Genomic DNA, 18,967 nt, shown 5'->3' with positions numbered 1-18,967 from the left:
ATTGTTTTAATTCTTCCGATGTTTCCTCCAAGTTTCTCCGTTTGCAACGCCAGAAACAGTCGACAACCAGTAAATTGCTTTTTCGTCTATTCAAACGAAAAATCAATAAACCGGTAGAATTTTCAGCTGTCTTCTGTCTATTCAGACCAGAAGAATCCAAAAACTTTACGAAAAACAAGGAAAAAACAACGAAAAATCAATAACCACAGTTCGGCCCCCAAGTAGCCCTCGTACGAATACGGGGTGGTCGGGTTTCTTATAAAATACGACAACAAAACACGCTTTCTTACAATAAAATACTCTTTATTGCAAGAATTAATAATGACACGACAATTGTACACGATAAAATCAATCAAAACCAGCGATAAAACGCAGAAAACTAACTGAAACTAGCCAACCGGGCTCAAGAATAATTTATAATCCACGTGGACTACACGCCCACGTAAATCGGCGCGCTGAGGTTACGGTGGACGAGCGGAACATGAGCGGAGTGTCGTTGCGTATTTGATGTGATGTCTCGAAGAATAAGGGGTTATGGGGGTACCTTACCACTGGCAACTCTTTAGTGCATTGTACCGATAAACGAAATGAACAGCTATAAGGGAAGCGAAGAAGAAATAGAATGCACAGATGAATGCTGAAAAGACAGAATTCATTAGACTTGATATTTATATCTCAAAAGATATAAATAACCACTCACACATGAGGTAAATCATGACATCAGGACTGAAAAACGAACTCGAGTTTTTCACATAAACAGCAAAACACGAGCTGTATGATAGAAGATCCTGAAAATAAATAAAAATTGAGGGGTTACTGAAAAATAATGATGTGATGTTCTTAAAGTGCTCGTAGACACCAAAGTTTAGAAATTTTCTGAAAACTTTTGAACCAGACGTCTGAGTTTGACAGAAATTATTTGGGTCTTTTTCTTAGAAGGGGAAGATACCTACGTAATGAGGTGTTCTGAATAATAGGTAGACAAGCCTAGAAGTCTGGGGCGCCTAAGGCGCGGAAAGCTGTCAATTTTGAGAACCCGTTTTGGGTACGAAAAAGAAGAAGATGTCTCAAAGTTTGAATATGAGTTTGTTTGAATCTTGATTTTCATTTATGTAGTTGGCAACTTTCTTGTACGAAACCTTCTAGAAGACTTGTAGATCAAGGAAAGTGTGATCAACTGTCATTACCATTTTTCAGAGCAAAATGTCGCGGAATCAAAACACTTTTTTAGTATTAAAAAGAATCATATTCAGTTCTTCATTTTTGTAGTTTACAACTGTTTAAACATGTTTTCTGTAAGATTATAGAGAAAGACGAAGTCGGACTAAAATCCGTAACAACTTCGGAATGTACTCCCTATACCTTCAGTTGCCATGCTATATCTCAGATTCTAGAAGAGTTATCTAAAAGTTGTCTACTACAAAAAGGAAGATCGAAATTTGTTTAATAAAGTTTTCTACCCTCCCAACTTACCGGTCTAACAATCAATCCTAAAATTGAATAACAAAGCGCTGATAGTGATAAATACATCATGATATACTTGTAAGAACCCATCTTGGAATTCGATTTTGTCATAATCAAATAAGTGAGAACTGAGTTCAACACAATTGAGATGCTTAATGCAAGACATTGGATTATATCTTTCAGCAACTCGATCATTTCGTTTTTGTCGAATGATGGCTGAAATTAGAAAGAAAAAAGCTAAAAATATCATAGACAAACAGAAATGTTGTATTAAAGACAGAACAGAGAAAGAAGTATTTATCAAAAACAGATAGGAGGAAATGAAAATAAGACAATGAGAAAATCAAGGAAAGAGGATCTAAACCAAAGTCCAATTTCAAAGATTCGCCCTTTATGAATTCAATGAGTACGTGATGTCTGGCCGTGAGTAAAATAATATAATGATACTACAAAAATCAAATCGAAAAACCTTGGGGCTCAAGGCATTCGAATATATTCTGATGGAAAATTGTTTACTGTGTTCCTCTTCTAAATTTATCTCCTCCTTCCTTTCCGTCACAACATTATTTTTTTTTATAATTGTCAAGGGTATTCTTTCATTGACGTTGTATTATGAAAAAGGGAGTTTACTGAAAAAGGGTATGAGTAAAAACAGTAAATGAACTAAGTTGCTAAGAATAGATTACTGTCAAAGTGTACATAGCTGAACTCAGAAACTTTTAGATTATATAACGGGATGGTTAACTTCTTGAAAATCAAATCAAGATCTGTCCACCACAAACATGAAGATCTAGGTTTGTCTCTATATGAGTCAATGGTATAGTCTGACATCGTGATAGACTTTCAATTACTAAACGGAAAACTTTGAAAAAGATTTTTGAATCAGCATGATCTTTTAGTACAATAAAACACATCACTATTATTGCAAAACTTCATAAAACCGTTACAATAATGAGAGTCCAAAAAAATGACTTAAAATGCCAACGAGCGTTTCTTGAAAACTTTTGAACCATGAAGTGATAGAAACGAGGGATTCCTTTCAAATTACTTCCCTGATTTTAGGAATCATTCAGCTGAAAATGTTCCGAATGATCACTTTTGGTAACAGGAGTAAGAAGCAAAATGTAAATTTTTAATCAATGTTCTGGAAAACTTAAAGCAAAATAAACAACACAAAAGTCGAGATCTGTGTGAGTAACATTGATTTCGGTAGGGAGGTTACAAAAGGTTTGCTCTACAAACCATCAATAATGTTGTCAAGTTTCTCATATGTGCCACTACCCAAAATATATTGTTCTCAACGAGTTTTGTGCCCAAATTGTTCAAAAATCTAAAGTTCCAACGTCAATAAATTTCAAACATTCACGGTGAGATCCACTCGAACGAGCTGATCATTTGAATTATCATTAGATGAAATATCTCAAAAAAGTCATCAAGCGGAACGTTCGTTCCAACATTTGGAATTCACGTGAATACCCAGATATCAATTCAGGCTTAACTGCGCTCTATCGAAACTCGGGGAATAAATCAGAATCACTTTTGAAATGAGAAATATCTGGAAATCTTGTGCGTCCAATTAGTCATTGATTATAGTTTACCCCTTTCCTTCTTTTTAAAAGGTATAATTATAAATCTTGTGATTTTTTGAGAGCTTTTCTGAGAGCTAACCAGAAGAGACAAAACACAATTTATTCAAATTTTAGTGCGGATTATCTGGAAACAGTGGACACTACGAAGCTCGTTTTCCCTGGACGATTACTCTCGATTAGTCTATTTTTGAAACTAGGGGAACACATCGAGATTAGGAGTATGAATAGGTCGAAAGTGGCTTCTCGGTACGGGGGATTCATGAATAGAAGGCAAATGGTTGAGATGAATCCATGAGAAGTGAAAAAAATTGAGGTGAGGTTGTTGAGTGGTTGGCTGTAATAACCAGTGAATAGACTGCCAAGAAAATAGGAAAGTGGGAGGACGACGACCCACATTGGGATAAAGATCTGAAATTAGAGAGGTGTTCATTGGAAGACGGAAGTCTGGCAAGTGCGCTCTAATGATAAGGTTGGGATTCGAGACACAATCTCATCAATAGAGCGAGTTTTCCCCAGTCTAACTTACCTGAATACAAATAGTGATGAAAAACTTGCGTTGCAACCTTTTCGAATATGCGGACAGCGTTACATGATCAAATGCGTATAACATATAAAAACAGTTTCCGCCGAAGAAAGAAATTTGAGAAGCTAGAAAAATTGTGAAGCACAATCCGAAGTATCCAAATGCTGCGGTATCTTCAGGCCCCTTGAAGACGTAGGTGTTGTCGGAGAAGAATTCTGGATGAGGGCAGGGGATTATCTGGAAAATGTTGAGAATCTGGGGTGTCGTTGGCGTTTTTAGAAACTGAAGATATGAGTACTGTAACTTAAATAGTGATACAAGTACAGTACCGGTCGAAAAGATACGAACTTTGGCCGTTTTCAGTTGAAATTGTCCAACTTTGAGAGTGTGTCATGATAATACTGATTGCCCCATCAATTAGGTTTTTGATGAATTATACAGATCAAAGGTAGAGCTCCATTTTTGTAGTTGACAACTTTTTTGTACGGACACTCCCTAGCAAGTTATATATCGAAAAAGTAATTTATCCCTAAAATCGACCCATTTCAGTGCAAAATAGTGCAATTTTTGAGCTCTCTTCTTGAAATGACCATAACTCTCTAGGGAGTGTCTGTACAAAAACGTTGTCAACCACAAAAATGGAGTTCTACCTTTAATCTGTATGATGCATTACAAATCTACTTGATGAGATAATCAGAAATTACCATGGCTGAAAGTTGGACAATTTTAACTGAAAATGACCAAAGTTTACAACCTTTTGACCGGTACTGTATCTACCGTAATCCTAGGGTTTCAGAACACTTTCAAAACGTCTTGAAATGACTCTCTAGTTATTTTTAACTTTTAGAAACCATCATCTGAACATCTGGACAAACAGACACACCAACAACAGACTTACCCCTAAAATCCTCAACTTTGCGGTTTTCTGCTCTGGGATATTCCAGGAAAACGGATAGATTGATAGACAACAATATGCTAGAACAAATGAGTAGTAGACGACTCGAGTACTGTTATTCTCCAAACGGAATTTATTTGTGTTCTCACAGAGGACGTATTGACGATTCTCGAAAACGAAGATGATGGCGCTGCAGAGTCCTGAAGGGTGGGAGAAGAGATTGAAAATGAAGAAGATGTCTCAAAGTTTGAATATGAGTTTGTTTGAATCTTGATTTTCATTTATGTAGTTGGCAACTTTCTTGTACGAAACCTTCTAGAAGACTTGTAGATCAAGGAAAGTGTGATCAACTGTCATTACCATTTTTCAGAGCAAAATGTCGCGGAATCAAAACACTTTTTTAGTATTAAAAAGAATCATATTCAGTTCTTCATTTTTGTAGTTTACAACTGTTTAAACATGTTTTCTGTAAGATTATAGAGAAAGACGAAGTCGGACTAAAATCCGTAACAACTTCGGAATGTACTCCCTATACCTTCAGTTGCCATGCTATATCTCAGATTCTAGAAGAGTTATCTAAAAGTTGTCTACTACAAAAAGGAAGATCGAAATTTGTTTAATAAAGTTTTCTACCCTCCCAACTTACCGGTCTAACAATCAATCCTAAAATTGAATAACAAAGCGCTGATAGTGATAAATACATCATGATATACTTGTAAGAACCCATCTTGGAATTCGATTTTGTCATAATCAAATAAGTGAGAACTGAGTTCAACACAATTGAGATGCTTAATGCAAGACATTGGATTATATCTTTCAGCAACTCGATCATTTCGTTTTTGTCGAATGATGGCTGAAATTAGAAAGAAAAAAGCTAAAAATATCATAGACAAACAGAAATGTTGTATTAAAGACAGAACAGAGAAAGAAGTATTTATCAAAAACAGATAGGAGGAAATGAAAATAAGACAATGAGAAAATCAAGGAAAGAGGATCTAAACCAAAGTCCAATTTCAAAGATTCGCCCTTTATGAATTCAATGAGTACGTGATGTCTGGCCGTGAGTAAAATAATATAATGATACTACAAAAATCAAATCGAAAAACCTTGGGGCTCAAGGCATTCGAATATATTCTGATGGAAAATTGTTTACTGTGTTCCTCTTCTAAATTTATCTCCTCCTTCCTTTCCGTCACAACATTATTTTTTTTTATAATTGTCAAGGGTATTCTTTCATTGACGTTGTATTATGAAAAAGGGAGTTTACTGAAAAAGTGTATGAGTAAAAACAGTAAATGAACTAAGTTGCTAAGAATAGATTACTGTCAAAGTGTACATAGCTGAACTCAGAAACTTTTAGATTATATAACGGGATGGTTAACTTCTTGAAAATCAAATCAAGATCTGTCCACCACAAACATGAAGATCTAGGTTTGTCTCTATATGAGTCAATGGTATAGTCTGACATCGTGATAGACTTTCAATTACTAAACGGAAAACTTTGAAAAAGATTTTTGAATCAGCATGATCTTTTAGTACAATAAAACACATCACTATTATTGCAAAACTTCATAAAACCGTTACAATAATGAGAGTCCAAAAAAATGACTTAAAATGCCAACGAGCGTTTCTTGAAAACTTTTGAACCATGAAGTGATAGAAACGAGGGATTCCTTTCAAATTACTTCCCTGATTTTAGGAATCATTCAGCTGAAAATGTTCCGAATGATCACTTTTGGTAACAGGAGTAAGAAGCAAAATGTAAATTTTTAATCAATGTTCTGGAAAACTTAAAGCAAAATAAACAACACAAAAGTCGAGATCTGTGTGAGTAACATTGATTTCGGTAGGGAGGTTACAAAAGGTTTGCTCTACAAACCATCAATAATGTTGTCAAGTTTCTCATATGTGCCACTACCCAAAATATATTGTTCTCAACGAGTTTTGTGCCCAAATTGTTCAAAAATCTAAAGTTCCAACGTCAATAAATTTCAAACATTCACGGTGAGATCCACTCGAACGAGCTGATCATTTGAATTATCATTAGATGAAATATCTCAAAAAAGTCATCAAGCGGAACGTTCGTTCCAACATTTGGAATTCACGTGAATACCCAGATATCAATTCAGGCTTAACTGCGCTCTATCGAAACTCGGGGAATAAATCAGAATCACTTTTGAAATGAGAAATATCTGGAAATCTTGTGCGTCCAATTAGTCATTGATTATAGTTTACCCCTTTCCTTCTTTTTAAAAGGTATAATTATAAATCTTGTGATTTTTTGAGAGCTTTTCTGAGAGCTAACCAGAAGAGACAAAACACAATTTATTCAAATTTTAGTGCGGATTATCTGGAAACAGTGGACACTACGAAGCTCGTTTTCCCTGGACGATTACTCTCGATTAGTCTATTTTTGAAACTAGGGGAACACATCGAGATTAGGAGTATGAATAGGTCGAAAGTGGCTTCTCGGTACGGGGGATTCATGAATAGAAGGCAAATGGTTGAGATGAATCCATGAGAAGTGAAAAAAATTGAGGTGAGGTTGTTGAGTGGTTGGCTGTAATAACCAGTGAATAGACTGCCAAGAAAATAGGAAAGTGGGAGGACGACGACCCACATTGGGATAAAGATCTGAAATTAGAGAGGTGTTCATTGGAAGACGGAAGTCTGGCAAGTGCGCTCTAATGATAAGGTTGGGATTCGAGACACAATCTCATCAATAGAGCGAGTTTTCCCCAGTCTAACTTACCTGAATACAAATAGTGATGAAAAACTTGCGTTGCAACCTTTTCGAATATGCGGACAGCGTTACATGATCAAATGCGTATAACATATAAAAACAGTTTCCGCCGAAGAAAGAAATTTGAGAAGCTAGAAAAATTGTGAAGCACAATCCGAAGTATCCAAATGCTGCGGTATCTTCAGGCCCCTTGAAGACGTAGGTGTTGTCGGAGAAGAATTCTGGATGAGGGCAGGGGATTATCTGGAAAATGTTGAGGATCTGGGGTGTCGTTGGCGTTTTTAGAAACTGAAGATATGAGTACTGTAACTTAAATAGTGATACAAGTACAGTACCGGTCGAAAAGATACGAACTTTGGCCGTTTTCAGTTGAAATTGTCCAACTTTGAGAGTGTGTCATGATAATACTGATTGCCCCATCAATTAGGTTTTTGATGAATTATACAGATCAAAGGTAGAGCTCCATTTTTGTAGTTGACAACTTTTTTGTACGGACACTCCCTAGCAAGTTATATATCGAAAAAGTAATTTATCCCTAAAATCGACCCATTTCAGTGCAAAATAGTGCAATTTTTGAGCTCTCTTCTTGAAATGACCATAACTCTCTAGGGAGTGTCTGTACAAAAACGTTGTCAACCACAAAAATGGAGTTCTACCTTTAATCTGTATGATGCATTACAAATCTACTTGATGAGATAATCAGAAATTACCATGGCTGAAAGTTGGACAATTTTAACTGAAAATGACCAAAGTTTACAACCTTTTGACCGGTACTGTATCTACCGTAATCCTAGGGTTTCAGAACACTTTCAAAACGTCTTGAAATGACTCTCTAGCTATTTTTAACTTTTAGAAACCATCATCTGAACATCTGGACAAACAGACACACCAACAACAGACTTACCCCTAAAATCCTCAACTTTGCGGTTTTCTGCTCTGGGATATTCCAGGAAAACGGATAGATTGATAGACAACAATATGCTAGAACAAATGAGTAGTAGACGACTCGAGTACTGTTATTCTCCAAACGGAATTTATTTGTGTTCTCACAGAGGACGTATTGACGATTCTCGAAAACGAAGATGATGGCGCTGCAGAGTCCTGAAGGGTGGGAGAAGAGATTGAAAATGAAGAAGAGTAGTCGTACCTCCAAAAATACAAAAGGTTAGACAAATCTGGACAAGAGTTGGGATTCCGATATCTGTTAAAAATCCACTCGGAGAGCCGGAAAGAGATGGGAAAAAGAAGAATGGAGTGATAAGAGAACCACACATTAAGTCGAATAGGGTAGACCTTAAAAATGAGAAATTGGAAAACGCGCTAATCATCTCTAGATATATGTAAGATAAGGGTGTTAGATCAAACCTGTCCGATATCAATTTCTCTTACCAAATATGCAAATTGAGCAAATACATCTTCACTGGCTTCATCGATTTCGGTGTCTTCTTCGCAATACAATAGATGCCCCAGCAGTTTACGGGTAGAAATATCGATGAGATAATATGAGATGTCACTTGAAAAATGAACCGATTCTCGAAGAAACTCTCTTTTCCATGACATTCTGCTAATTTGTTCATGGGTTATGTGAATGAGCTGAAATGTATATGTGAGATAGTCTTATAAACTCGTGTTTTGTAGAAAAGTCGTGATATAGAAAAAGTCTGGCTCTACATTTTTTGTAGTTTACAACTTTTTTGAGCAACTTTTTTCTAAAGAGCCGCAGTCATTCTTATGTTTGCCGGACTATAACTCTTTTCGGGTGCCCTCTACAAAAAAATTGTCAACTACTAGAACGTAGTTCTATATTTATATTTTGTCATACTAAAAATTTGAAATAGTTAAACATTATTCGGCTTTGTATCATCTTCTCAAAGTTAGGGATTTTCTGAAAAAATTTCAAAGTTATCAATTTCCACGGCTTGTATCTCGTTTTTCACTTGACAACATTTTGTCAAGTGAAAAAAACGATAGAGCAAGACTTTTTGTATAAAATATCAAACATTTGGAACTATGGAATTACTAACAAAACCTAATAAAATTGACTAATTTTCACTGAAAACTGCAAATTGCAAAAGAATTCGTATTGCTAAAATAGAGTATTTTTGACAACTTTCTGAACTTTTTCATAATATTAATCAGCAGACGAAAACGAAACAGACTTCTGACTTTCTACGAATGATAGAGGACGAAGATTCTTCGAAAAGATTTCATCTCTGATGACATTATGTCGAACTCATTAATAAAGAAATGGTTGAGTTCACACATTATGTTGCAATTTAGTCGAGTCGTTATTCGAGTGTGCTTCTTTCATGTCATGTTTTTATGTTTCAGTTCATTCAAAAAATAATATCATAATACAAGAAAAACAATATAAATATTGAGACCAAGAGTAAAGAGGGGATTCGGGAAAGGGAGTATTTTAAAAATGTTGCAAGCAATTTTCAGGATTTCTGCAAAGAAACAAAGGGAAATAACAATTATTGGTATTGCTGGTATTGTTGTGGTTGATAAGCAACACCTCCAGCTGCCGAATAAGCTGGGTAGGCTTGAGCTGGGGCACGAGCCTGTCCTGCCATTTGCTGCATGGCCATTCCCATTGGAACTTGTTGAACCATACCGACAGAACCTGCGACACGAGCGGCGGCCTCAGCCTTCTTCTTTTTCATTTGAGCTTCTACGGCTTCTGCTTTGTCGTGAGCACCAATGGACCTTAAATGTATTCGGTAATAATTGTAATGAACGACGAATTGAATAACTCACTTGTAGTATTCCATCCATTGAGCAGAGTAATCTTGTTCTCCTGTAACTGGATCCACAGATGGAGTGACAGTAGCAGCCGCTGCTTGTGGTTGTTGTTGGACGACTTGGGGTTGCTGGTAGGCAACTTGTTGAGCTTGTGCAGGGATGATTCCTGCAGACGCATAGGGAGCAGCAGCGACAGCGGCGGCTGCAACTTGTTGTTGAGCGAAGACTTGGTTCTGTGCCCAACCTCCTCCTCCTTGAACTTGATACGGATTCTGAGTGGCAGCTGGAATTTGAGCAGCGGCAGGATTCCACTGTTGCTGTCCTCCGTAGGCAGCCTGTGCGGGGGCATTGAATTGAGGTTGCATGGACATCGCCGAGTCATCACGGAATGGAGTATTCGGGGGAATGTCTCCGACTTTGATGCGAATCAAGTGCTTAGCGTGCTCAATTTGTCTCCGTCCTCCTTTAATAACGAACACTTTCTCATCGGGACTTGCGTTAGCGTCACGCGAGAGCTCACAGTGTGCGCCACTTTCAGCATTGATCTGTTTGATAGTTTCTCCTCCTTTTCCGATTACAAGGCCGCATTTGGCGGCTGGAACCGACATGAAGAAAGTCTGAAAACCAGAATTGTTTTATGACCTTTGTTATTCATAACTTACCGATGCATCATTTGCAACACCGCCACCCATATTTCCTCCTCCTTGTTGTTGAGTGCTCTTTCTCACTAACTCGGTTATTCGCTCAGTGGCACGATAGATTTGCTCACGAGTTCCCATAACAATAGCTGTTCTCTCCTCTGTCGTCGGATCGTCATCAGGCTTGAACTGGATCTTCGTTCCAGTCTCCATTGCAAGACGTTTGATAGTGTCACCTTGTTTGCCGATGATAATTCCAACGGAAGATCTTGGCACGACGACCTCTCCACGAGCAGATGCTCCACCGCCACCACCTCCTCCTTGATGATGCATTTGGAGACCACTTCCACCGTTTCCATCTCCTCCGCTGTTCAGAATATCAGCGACTAATTGCTTGGCAATTTCAATTTTCTGTGGGTCTCCAGTGATACGAAGTGGTTTCGCTTGGTCACTGATAGATTGGTTTTCTTGAACAAGAATCATCTTGCAGCCACTTTTCTCCTGGAATTAAAACATAAATTTGGAAACCAGTGAAACAAAACGCGAACCTGAAGCTGTCTGATAGTTTCTCCGGCTTTGCCAATGATCAAGCCGCACCGGTTTGGTGGAATTGGAATGTCAATCGTGTTCTGAGCCCGTGGGAATCCATATTGGGGACGAGGAGTCTGGGAACGAGCGACAACCTCATTGATGAGGACTTTCGCAGCCTCAACATTGGCACGAGATCCTTCAAGAGTCACTTGTCTTACTCCAGAATTGTCGTTGTCCGACGACATTTGGACACGACATCCAGCCTTAGCCTGGATACCTTGAATTTCAGAACCACCACGTCCGATGACGATTCCAACAGCCGATTCCGGAATCGGATACTTCTCGTTGACAGTCTCATTATCGTCCATGTACGGATTGCCAAGAGTCAAATCGGCGTCCTCAGCGACACGCTTCGTAGGGATCCCGTCTGAAACTGAATAGGATTAGAACACTTGTCTCTTCTCATTGATCAGCTAATGGTTTCGAAAATAGAAAAATGGCACCGTAACATTGAAACAGACATTATCCGAAACGCGTAGAATGAGAGATAAAATCGATAAAAATGGTGGCAAACAAACGATGGAAATATGTAATTGGTTATGACATCATCAATAAAAGAAACACCGTACATTCGTCATCTTCTGGTCGATCCCTCTTGAGTGAAGCCGGTTGAGTAGGTTGCTGAACAAAGGTTGGAAATATGGATTTTATGTACATTCGGGTAGTAAATCATTATTTTTAGGTCAAAATATTATAAAATGCATTCAATAAATATAAGACTCAATCATATATAATACATTGGTCATTTGTTTTTATTAAATCGATTATTATAATGTCGAGTTGAGAGCAAATCAAAGCAATGATCATCATAAATTCAAATTGCAAAGATAATTTATGCAGAGAAAACGAAAGGGAATGTTAAACGATTCAAACAGAATATTCATCTAATTTAACTTTTTTCTCGAAAAATAGTGTTTTCAATATAACTTTCCAAAGATAAACCCAATAAATAAAATGTGAACATTACGGTAGAATTTCAAAATATCGGGAAGGAATTTCTATTCAAAAAACAAGATTTGCAACGGAAATGTACGTATGAGAATGCAGAAAATCGATTACCTGGGGATTAAATCCTTCCATTTCTCGTTGGTTTGGTTCGTAGATTGCGAGGCGAATAGACGTTGTCCCGAGATACGACGGCTCTTTGAGCAGATTTGGGTCAAGGCTCAAATTTGTCACAGGCACGCGACGCAGACGCGACGCTCTCGATGGAGCGCGTTGAGGGCAGACGCAGATGTTTTTCTCGGCCGCGAAAATTATTTTTTTGAATGGGACACTCTTCAAAGTTAAAATTTCGCTGAGTTCCCAAATTTCTTGAAGAAACATAATTTTAAAACCGCTGGAATTCAAAAACCGTGAAACTGGAAACTGATGGGATCAGTTGTTTGTAAAAAGTTCATAAGTTTTGGAAAATAATCATACAAATTCATATTTCTTTCAGTTTAATATAGTTAATATGTTGCAATCTTAGAACAATAACACTGTGTTCGCCTTCTGAAAGCAACTATTTAAAAAACAACAAAAAAAACAGTTTATGGTGTTCAAAAATGTTCATTTTCAATTTCAGATCGTTCGTACAAATTCAAAAAGTGTCTATTGGTTGTTCTGAGAAGATCCAAATCCAGCTTCTCTCTTTCCGTAATATCCAGCATAAGCAGATCCGAGACCGTATCCATAAGCTCCGTATGCTCCATAAGCATTTCCATAACCTCCGTAGTAAGCTGATGGATAATAAGAAGAGTCATATCCATAGTATTGAGCAGAAGCTTCTTGAACAACTGAGCACATGATGACGGCGAGAACACAGAGAAGGCTGGAAATCGAATTGATTGGAATGAGAACACTTTAGAGAGGAAACTTACAATTTGGAGTTCATTATTAATGAATTGATTGTAGAAGAATGTGAAGGTTCTTGGTTTTCACAACGCGAGTGCAAGTTTATATACCGTTCTTTTTTAGCCAAGCCACTGTTTGCTCAATAGTTTTTTCATTAGCACCGCCACTTTTTTTCACACTTTTTTACTCCATGAGCAAACCTGTCAAAGAGTTCATTCTCATCAATGATCAATCAAAAGTACCATGAAATCTTTGATGCATTTGACTGAATCGAGCAAACTACACTCACTATTTGAATACGTGTACTCGCTGAAAATTCTCAGATCACATTCAATTGAATATGTTGATCTTTAATGTTAGTAGTATTTTTAGAAGTTCCGAAATGCCATAACCAGTTCAAAGAGTGAGTAGTGTCGGCATTGTGTGTAGTTCGAGGCAAAACGGTTATGAGCAAACAGAAGGTGAGAATATAAAAGAGCGACAGAAGTCAGTAAATGCAACAAATTCTATTTGTCTCCTCAATCTACTGAAAATGAACTCCAAATTGTAAGTTTCCTCTCTAAAGTGTTCTCATTCCAATCAATTCGATTTCCAGCCTTCTCTGTGTCCTCGCCGTCATCATGTGCTCAGTTGTTCAAGAAGCTTCTGCTCAATACTATGGATATGCCTCTTCTTATTATCCATCAGCTTACTACGGAGGTTATGGAAATGCTTATGGAGCATACGGAGCTTACGGATACGGTCTCGGATCTGCTTATGCTGGATATTACGGAAAGAGAGAAGCTGGATTTGGACCTTCTCAAAACAACCAATAGACTCTTTTTGAATTTGTACGAACGATCTGAAATTGAAAATGAACATTTCCTTTCTATATTTGTCTTTGTAATTAAATATCTTCTTCACAAACGGTTTCTTGGAATACTGTAGTTGTCATAGTGAGACTCATTTTCAAAAGTTACACTCCTTTCGGAATGTTTGGACTTTTATCTGTAAAAATAAGTATGTAGGCGTTGGATTCTGGTTCTCTAGACCTGAACCATCAAAGTTGAATTTTTGCAGCCTATCGTGCACAAAAAGAACATATTTTCACGACAATCTCTCAATGATCTGTCTTCAAACTGATGTTACGATGATTTCCTGTTATTCCAAGTACTCATACCCAGTGAACCATAAGTGTAGAGACACACCAGAGAACATTTATATAAATATTCTGTCTGCCCGACTTCCTTCCTTACTCATCTCAACATTCATTTCCCAAATGAATCTATCCAGCCTTCCCGGTTCTATTCACGATAAATTGGAATATATGAACTTCAAATTTCAGTTCAATATTGTCTCTCAGATCCTTCTAATTTCTTATTTAACAGTAATTTTTACCATTTTTATTGTCTGCAAAATGCTCAAACAGTTTCGAAAACCAGTGTCTTGCCATGTTCAGAAAAGTGTGTTCTACTCATTTATCTGGATGCAATTATCGGTACCTCGAAGTTAAATTTCAGTCAAAACCGAAACAATTTCAGAATCTCCTATTCTATATTTTCGATAACTTGGTCTTCAGAATACCTCCATCTGGCATTCTGACATCATGGTTGTCTTCAACGTCACCTGCTTTTTTCTTGAAGTTTTCCTATTATTTTCTGTTGATTACTAATTATTTTTCAACGGGTTTCTCATTACTTTTTTGCGTCATAAGATTCGTAGTAGTCTATTTTCCAGAGAGTTATAGAGATGTGAGTTTTATCAAACCAATTTTCAGTGCAGGTTCGAAATTGAGATTTCAGAAAATCCGCAGTCTACTAAAGTTATATATCCCTATAAGTTTGATACTCCCATTTCTGCTTACTCTTTTTCTTTTACCTGCTACAGTATACTGCAAGCAACTATCGACTCCATATTCATTCGGAGCTATTTATCTTGCATATATTGGAGCTTGGGATGATGTAAGTGCGCTTTAATGATAAACATAAGAGTAGAATCTCTACAGATCTATTACGACCCGTTCAATGTACTCGTGAACTTTTCTTGTACTTTGACTATCTTTATGATTAATATTCTACTTTTGTGTCGAATCAGAGAAATGATGAAGAAGAGAGTGTGAGTGATCTTTCATGACAAGTACGCTCTACCTTTGTCAGCGTCCTATCAATGGGGCGCCCTTTCATTTTTTCCATGATCCAAACTTTCAGCAACCACACGTCTCGAATTATCAGAGCAGAAGTTTCCCTTACATTAATGACGATAACTATGAACATTCCTTACGTAGCAAATGCTGGGATTACGGTATTGCTTATGAAATCTCGGAGACCATTTCTGAAACTTTTGGTATTTCAGATTATCAGTTTTCTAGATTTCTCGATTTCCCCGTACACTCTGCTACCAAGACAAATAGTAAGCGACCTCGGACTCTGTGCAGTTCCCTGGATATTCTACCTCACTCACCCAATGTTTCGAAAGAAGGCAGCTGCCGTTACAGTATCCCATATGTCAAGTGGAAGCAAGAGCAAGAAAAAGAACTGGAGAATTTGAAGTTATGAGAAGAATCGAGAGAAGAATAGATATATTAAACACTTCCTTATTTACACTGCCATGTATTCCAGAGAATTGCCCATTTTACACTCATCTTTTGTAGTGTTAATTGATTATGAAATGGTATAAAAGACTAGGAAAAGAGGGAGTGGAAGACACCTACAATGGAGAAACTAGTCGGAGGAATATCTACTTCTATTTCAATTCTTGCTATAATCTCCTGCCTTTTTGTGGTGCCATCTCTATATAATACGGTTCAGGAGGCTCAAGCGGAGGTACCTATTTTCAATATTGCTCGTTTTGAAACTTTACTTCCAGGTCACCCTCACCGTTTCCAACTTCCGCGAGGAGACGGACCTCGCTTGGATTGAATTAATGGAAGTCCAGATCTCTATCCTTCCCCCTTCCCTGCCACGTGTCAACCCGTTCAATTCAGTATTCCGTGAGAAGCGTCAATCTTTTTCGAGTCTTCCGTCTTGGTGTCAATGTGAACCAGTCAAACCAATCTGCCCACCAGGCCCACCAGGTCCACCAGGACAACGAGGACAACGTGGCCCACCTGGAAATCCTGGAATTCGTGGACAAGATTCTACTGTTGTCTACGCACCGATCACATGTCCACCGGTATCTCAAGACTGTGTGAAGTGCCCACCAGGACCAATTGGACCAAACGGACCTGCAGGACCTGCCGGACCAGTAGGACCAGCTGGCCAACCTGGATACCCAGGAGCTCGCGGCAATGATGGATTCCCAGGAGCACCTGGCGAGCCAGGAGACAACGGACAACCCGGAAAACCTGGACAAGATGGTCAACCAGGTAGAAATGGAGGGGATGGCCAACGAGGATATGGTGCCCCAGGTGCTCCGGGAGCCCCTGGAAAACCTGGACCTCAGGGAGCACCGGGAATGGATGGATATCCGGGTCAGAACGGGTGGCAAGGACAACAAGGACCTGCTGGACAAGATGGATTCCCTGGAACATTCGGGGAGCCAGGGACACCTGGAAAACAAGGAAACTTAGGAATTCCTGGACCAGATGCATCGTATTGCCCGTGTCCTGTCAGATCGGCGACGTTTTTTTGATAAGTAGTCTTTCAAAAATTGTTTGAAAAGTTTATTTGTATAAAAATGAAATCATCATCAAGTGAAAAATAAGTTTACTGATAAACGCTCTTTTTATAGAATTAATTATATTCTTCTCGCTCCTTCATTGATATTTTCATATCCATCCACACCATCATAATTTAAGAATACGGTGGAACTGGACTGGCCATCAACATCTCATCGATTTGCTCGTCTTTGATAATTTTGATGGTATGAATTCGAGCTCTTGATTGGAATCTGACAAAGACGGAGAAGCCAAGAAAGGGCGCACGCATTTGGATGATTTCGGTTTCCGGGCAGTTGTATTTCTGGAAAATTCTTTTGAAATGAACGGGACGGGACGGCTCAGGATATAGGGAGGTACAGTGCCGTGCAAAAGTATACGAACTTCCGTTTTCAGTTGAAAATTTCCAACTTTGAGAGTGTGTCATAGCAATTCTGATTGTCCAACAAAATACATTTTATGGGAACGAATAGACCAAGAGTAGAACTTCATTTTTGAAGTTGACAACTTTTTTGTACGGGCGGTCCCTAGAGAGTTACATATCGACAAAGTTATTTCTCCCTGGAATCGACCGATTTCAGTGCAAAATAGGGTGATTTTTGAGCTGTCCAGTTATAATGGCCATAACTCTCTAGGGATGGCCCGTACAAAAAAGTTGTCAACTACAAAAATGAAGCTCTACTCTTGATCAGTAGGATCCATTAAAAATCTACTAGGTTTCATAATCAGTAATACCGTAACACACTCTCAAAATTGGATAATTTCAACTGAAAACAGCCAAAGCTTGTATACTTTTGCACGGCACTGTATCTGGTTCCTGAACCTCTCACTTTTTTCTTTTCATTTCCTGAACAAACCTGTTTGATCCTAATTTGTGCTGCTCTCAACATAACTGGCTCCTCCTTCTCCTTCCTACTCGAGTCATTACTATCTATTGCCGTTGTCACATCATCCGCCTCTTCTGTCGTCGTCGTCATTTTATTTTCAATGAGAATAAACCGAGTGATAAAAATTTCCAGAAAGAGTCAAAGTTCAAGAACGACTAACCCAGGGCTTCACGCGGAGCATTTTCTTGGAATGAAATGAATTTTTATGAGTTGCATTGCAAATTTATTCTACAATTCTACATGTACTCATTATAAATTCATAACGTTTTTTATAATTCCATGAGTACATGATCCGCTTTTTACGACTAGTTTGCAATGTTCAAGAGTTCAATTTTCCTTCCTCTGGCTTCTTGTTTTTTCCAGCAAAACAACTCGTTTCTGTCTGGCTTCCTCCCCATTTCCGAATGAATCATCTCTGTTATTCAAAACAAGAGGCAGAGACCTTTCAAAGACCAAAGCGCGTTTTGTTGAATTTGTGTAGTCAAAGAACTCATTTATGACATTTCGATTGAGAGGAGACAAGTGATCTGATCACGTGGGAAAGTGGTCTATGTTTTGTGAATTTCAATAGGTTTCATTGATGAGAAGAAAGACTAGTTTTCTTTTGTTTGGAAAGTTGCAAAGAGTGACCCCAGATGTGTAACATAGACTATGCTTTTTTTCAGTTTATAGAGATTGAGTTCTTTTTTTTGATGGCTGGAAAACAGAAGTCGTGGGGATTCTAAAAAAGCTAATGAGATAACTGCCTAGTATCTCATTTCATTTTGGAGTTAGAAAAACTCTGAAAACTCATTCAGAATCCTCTAGCATTCTGTTGGTGTAACGATTTTTGAATTTCAATGCTTCTCTATATCAAATCTTTCTTCACAACTGAAGTGCCAAACAAGAACAGAGACTCTGTATCAGCATTACTATTTGAGTGGGTACATTCCCTGAGCAGCGACTCTGACTCCGTTTCTTGCGATTTCTTTGAACTAAAACCTTCATAGCTTCCCGATTTCCCGTACTCATTGACAACTCGTGCACCGGAAGTGCGCCACAAAAAATGTGATTTACAGTACCGCTCAAAAGTATATTAAGTTTTGGTTTTTTCTGTTGAAAAGGTCCAACTTTGAAAGTGTGTCATGGTAATACTGATTGTCCCGTCAAGTTGATTTTTAATGGATCGTACCGATCAAAAGTAGAGCTCCATCTTTGTAGTTGACAACTTTTTTGTACGGTTACTCCCTAGAGAGTTATGGTCATTTTAAGACGACAGCTCAAAAATCTCTCTATTTTGCACTGAAATGGGACGATTTAAGGGAGAAAATATTTGTCGATATGTAACTTGCTAGAGAGTACTCGTACAAAAAAGTTGTCAACTACAAAAATGGAGTTATATTTTTGATATCTTTGATCCATTAAAAATCTACTTGATGGGAC

The 18,967-nt window shown here is 38.0% G+C and overlaps 6 protein-coding genes across 6 annotated transcripts; 2 read left to right on the top strand and 4 right to left on the bottom strand.

Moving 5' to 3' along the window:
- Nucleotides 1–545: 545 nt before the first annotated feature.
- Nucleotides 546–8,791, bottom strand: GCK72_017577 (uncharacterized protein; the record flags this gene model as incomplete). The annotated part of the gene is made up of 11 exons (XM_053732152.1): nucleotides 546–637; nucleotides 701–788; nucleotides 1,474–1,680; nucleotides 3,580–3,813; nucleotides 4,475–4,671; nucleotides 5,007–5,034; nucleotides 5,118–5,324; nucleotides 7,224–7,457; nucleotides 8,119–8,315; nucleotides 8,362–8,507; nucleotides 8,604–8,791. 11 exons carry the CDS (start codon nucleotides 8,789–8,791, stop codon nucleotides 546–548), a joined length of 1,818 nt encoding a protein of 605 aa, XP_053581065.1.
- Nucleotides 8,792–9,691: 900 nt separating this feature from the next.
- On the bottom strand, nucleotides 9,692–11,845 carry GCK72_017576 (uncharacterized protein; the record flags this gene model as incomplete). Its single annotated transcript, XM_003112645.2, has 5 exons — nucleotides 9,692–9,923; nucleotides 9,975–10,576; nucleotides 10,622–11,098; nucleotides 11,146–11,555; nucleotides 11,758–11,845. 5 exons carry the CDS (start codon nucleotides 11,843–11,845, stop codon nucleotides 9,692–9,694), a joined length of 1,809 nt encoding a protein of 602 aa, XP_003112693.2.
- A 936-nt stretch (nucleotides 11,846–12,781) lies between these two features.
- GCK72_017575 (uncharacterized protein) lies at nucleotides 12,782–13,064 on the bottom strand (the record flags this gene model as incomplete). The annotated part of the gene is made up of 2 exons (XM_003112474.2): nucleotides 12,782–13,001; nucleotides 13,051–13,064. 2 exons carry the CDS (start codon nucleotides 13,062–13,064, stop codon nucleotides 12,782–12,784), a joined length of 234 nt encoding a protein of 77 aa, XP_003112522.2.
- Nucleotides 13,065–13,556: 492 nt separating this feature from the next.
- GCK72_017574 (uncharacterized protein) lies at nucleotides 13,557–13,839 on the top strand (the record flags this gene model as incomplete). The annotated part of the gene is made up of 2 exons (XM_003112299.2): nucleotides 13,557–13,570; nucleotides 13,620–13,839. 2 exons carry the CDS (start codon nucleotides 13,557–13,559, stop codon nucleotides 13,837–13,839), a joined length of 234 nt encoding a protein of 77 aa, XP_003112347.1.
- Nucleotides 13,840–15,714: 1,875 nt separating this feature from the next.
- GCK72_017573 (uncharacterized protein) lies at nucleotides 15,715–16,633 on the top strand (the record flags this gene model as incomplete). Its single annotated transcript, XM_003112684.2, has 2 exons — nucleotides 15,715–15,825; nucleotides 15,869–16,633. The coding sequence occupies 2 exons, from the start codon at nucleotides 15,715–15,717 to the stop codon at nucleotides 16,631–16,633; spliced, it is 876 nt and encodes a 291-aa protein (XP_003112732.2).
- A 161-nt stretch (nucleotides 16,634–16,794) lies between these two features.
- GCK72_017572 (uncharacterized protein) lies at nucleotides 16,795–17,635 on the bottom strand (the record flags this gene model as incomplete). Its single annotated transcript, XM_053732151.1, has 2 exons — nucleotides 16,795–16,962; nucleotides 17,516–17,635. 2 exons carry the CDS (start codon nucleotides 17,633–17,635, stop codon nucleotides 16,795–16,797), a joined length of 288 nt encoding a protein of 95 aa, XP_053581064.1.
- Nucleotides 17,636–18,967: the final 1,332 nt, after the last annotated feature.

This window comes from Caenorhabditis remanei, chromosome V, assembly GCF_010183535.1.
Source record: "Caenorhabditis remanei strain PX506 chromosome V, whole genome shotgun sequence".
Classification (NCBI taxonomy): domain Eukaryota; kingdom Metazoa; phylum Nematoda; class Chromadorea; order Rhabditida; family Rhabditidae; genus Caenorhabditis; species Caenorhabditis remanei.
Note: the sequence above shows the minus strand (reverse complement) of the source record. Positions and strands in the feature narration are given on the sequence as shown.